General features: G+C 52.5%; 1 protein-coding gene across 1 annotated transcript; it reads left to right on the top strand.

The window, feature by feature from the left end:
- Window positions 1-488: 488 nt before the first annotated feature.
- On the top strand, window positions 489-2,060 carry LOC109185074. Its single transcript, XM_019335071.1, has one exon. The coding sequence runs from the start codon at window positions 489-491 to the stop codon at window positions 2,058-2,060; it is 1,572 nt and encodes a 523-aa protein (XP_019190616.1).
- Window positions 2,061-3,141: the final 1,081 nt, after the last annotated feature.

Raw genomic sequence — 3,141 nt, 5'->3', positions numbered from 1 at the left:
ACCACCAAATTTTCATGCATCCTGCAGACGAGGAGAAAACCGCATTCCTAACACCGGATAGAGTGTATTGTTATCGAGTCATGCCATTCGGACTTAAGAATGCCGGAGCTACTTATACCCGGATGGTGGCCCGGCTGTTCCAAGATCTGTTAGGAATATCCATGGCCGCGTACGTGGATGACATGTTCGTCAAGAGCCAAGAAGAGAGCGAGCATGCGAGAGATCTGACCGACTACTTCCAAGTAATGATATGGTATAATCTCCGACTGAATCCTAAGAAATGTGCCTTTGCAGTGCAAAGCGGAAAGTTCCTAGGATATATGGTTAATAAACGAGGCATTGAGCCTAACCCCGAGAAGGTTCAAGCTATCATCGACATGCAGCCTCCCAGTACCGTCAAAGACCTGCAGCGGTTAACTGGCTGAGTGGCTGCCCTTAGTCGCTTCTTGAGTAAGGCGGCGGATAAAACTACTCCCTTCTTCGAAGCCATGAAGAAGAAGGAAGGCTTCGCTTGGACAGCCGAGTGCCAGCAGTCGTTCGAGGAATTGAAGCGGTACCTTTCTATGCCTCCCGTATTGTCCACCCCCCAGGTGGGCGAGCCTCTATTTTTATACTTGGCCGCTTCCCAGAAGGCGGTGAGCTCTGTGCTAGTCAGAGAAGAGGAACGTGCACAGCACCCGGTATATTATGTGAGCCGCTCCTTGAAAGCCGTCGAGACACGGTACACGGCCTTAGAAAAGATAGTTTATGCACTGGTGATCGCCGTGCGCAAGTTAGCGCCTTATTTCCAAGCCCACACTGTCCGAGTACTGACTGATCAACCTTTGGGGAGCGTCTTGCAGAACCCCTCGTCGTCCGGTCGCCTGGTAAAGTGGGCCGTGGAATTAACCCAGTACGAGATCGAGTATCAGCCACGGCCTTCCATAAAAGGCCAAGCCTTGGCCGACTTCTTGGTCGAATGCACAGCAAGTGAAGAAGATAAGGTACGCACTTCGGAAGATGACCTCGGCGAATGGTGGGAGATGCACGCGGATGGAGCCGCCAGTCGACAGCATTGCGGGGGTGGAGTCATGCTGATCACTCCAGAAGGATTCCGACTGTATTACGCCCTGAGCTATTTGTTCCCAACGTCCAACAACGAGGCCAAATATGAGGCAGTGCTGAATGGCCTTCGGCTCGTCAAGGCACTGGGAGTAGAACGACTGCGGATCAAAACCGACTCTAGATTAGTAGTTGGGCAGATCTCCGGCACGTGTGAGGGTAGGAACGCCCGGATGACCCTTTACAAGGAAAAAGCGGCGGAGATGTTAAAAGAGTTCAAGGCCAACGAAATAGAATATATCTCTCGGACAGACAACGTGGAGGCCGACATACTGTCCAAGATCGCATTGGAAGGAGTACCGGACCACCTCATTAAGATTTTCCATAAGGAAGAGCTGAGTCGGCCGAGTATCGAGGAGACGCCGTTGGAAGTCCAGCAGGTAACTCACGCAGAGTGGGATCGGGAAAAGAACCCCGAGATGTTTTGGATCGAGGATATTCGACGGTTTAAGGAAACGGACGAATTGCCCGAAGACCCAGGAGTCGCCGTTAAGGTTCGACGGAAAGCCCCTTCGTTCCAAATCCTCGATGGGCAGCTATACAAGCGGTCATTCGGAGGTCCTCTCTTGAAATGTCTGCTCAGGCCCGAGGCCGAGAAGATAATGGATGAAGCCCATAGAGGCATCTGCGCCGCCCATCAGGGAGCCCACACACTCGCCCGAAAACTAGTCGTCCAAGGATACTACTGGCCGACCATGATGCAGGATTGCATCGAGTGGATAGCGAACTGTGGCGTGTGCCAAGCCTTCGCCAGGAAGGACACGCGGCCAGCGACCTTTTACACCCCGATCACCACGGCCATCCCTTTTGCTAAATGGGGAATCGACCTGGTTGGACCATTGCCTGTCGCCCCGGGAAGCTTGAAGTTTTGCGTGGTGGCCATCGATTACTTCACCAAGTGGATCGAGGCCGAGCCGCTAGCCACCATCACCGAATATCAATGTCGACGCTTCCTATAGAAGAAGGTGATTTGTCGTTTTGGCCTTCCCGAGCATATTGTTAGCGACAACGGTCGACAGTTCGACTGTCAAGCGTTCGCCGACTTTTGTCGCCGACACGACATCCGTCACACCAAGGTATCCGTGGCATATCCCCAGGCCAACGGACAAGTCGAGAACGCGAATCGGACCATAGTGGACAGGATCCAAAAGAAGTTAGAGGACATCGGAGGGAATTGGGCGGATGAGCTTGACCGAGTCCTATGGGCTTATCGCACTACGCAACGACGAGCGACCGGCGAGAGCCCGTTCTCCCAGGCATATGGCTTCGAGGCCAAAGTTCCGATAGAAGTTGTAGAGCCCACTCATCGAGTCCGTAATTACTCGGATGAAGAGAACGAAGAGAACCTTCGAATTGAGAAGAATTTCCTAGAAGAAAGAAGGGAAGCCGCGGGTGCCCGGATGGTTGAATACCAACAAGCCGTGAAAAGGTATCGAGATCGAAGGATCCGCCCACGAACCTTCCAAGTCGGAGATCTCGTGCTACGAGACCGGCAGGCGAGTCAACCCACGGAGGGGGGCAAATTCGCAGTCAAATGGGAGGGACCGTACCGTATTGCTGCGGTGGTCCAAGCCGGCACTTACAAGCTTGAAACCTTGGAGGGCAAGCCCGTAGACCGGATCTGGAACGTCATCAATTTGAAGAAATTCTACCAGTAGAAAGAGGTTAGCCATGAACACGCACCTAAGTTTCGAAACTTGAATAAAAAGAGCACGAATTACGGCCAAATTCCGCTTGGACTCGGCGAATATATAAAGAAACAACGGGGCACTGACCCTTAACTGTTTCTAAGTGAAAGAAAAAGCCTAAAGAGTCGCCTCGAGTGAGGGACTCGGCGAGAGAGCTAGGGAACAAGGGCCCAGACCCTTAGTCCTTTCCGTGAAAAAGCCAAAAGGAGTCACCTCGACTGAGGGACTCGGCGAGTATATAAAGAAACAACGGGGCACTGACCCTTAACTGTTTCTAAGTGAAAGAAAAAGCCTAAAGAGTCGCCTCAACTGAGGGACTCGGCGAGAGAGCTAGGGAACAAGGGCCCAGACC

Source organism: Ipomoea nil, unplaced genomic scaffold (assembly GCF_001879475.1).
Source record: "Ipomoea nil cultivar Tokyo-kokei standard unplaced genomic scaffold, Asagao_1.1 scaffold1310, whole genome shotgun sequence".
In the NCBI taxonomy this organism is placed as follows: Eukaryota; Viridiplantae; Streptophyta; class Magnoliopsida; order Solanales; family Convolvulaceae; genus Ipomoea; species Ipomoea nil.
This window is presented reverse-complemented; position numbering and strand designations above follow the sequence as displayed.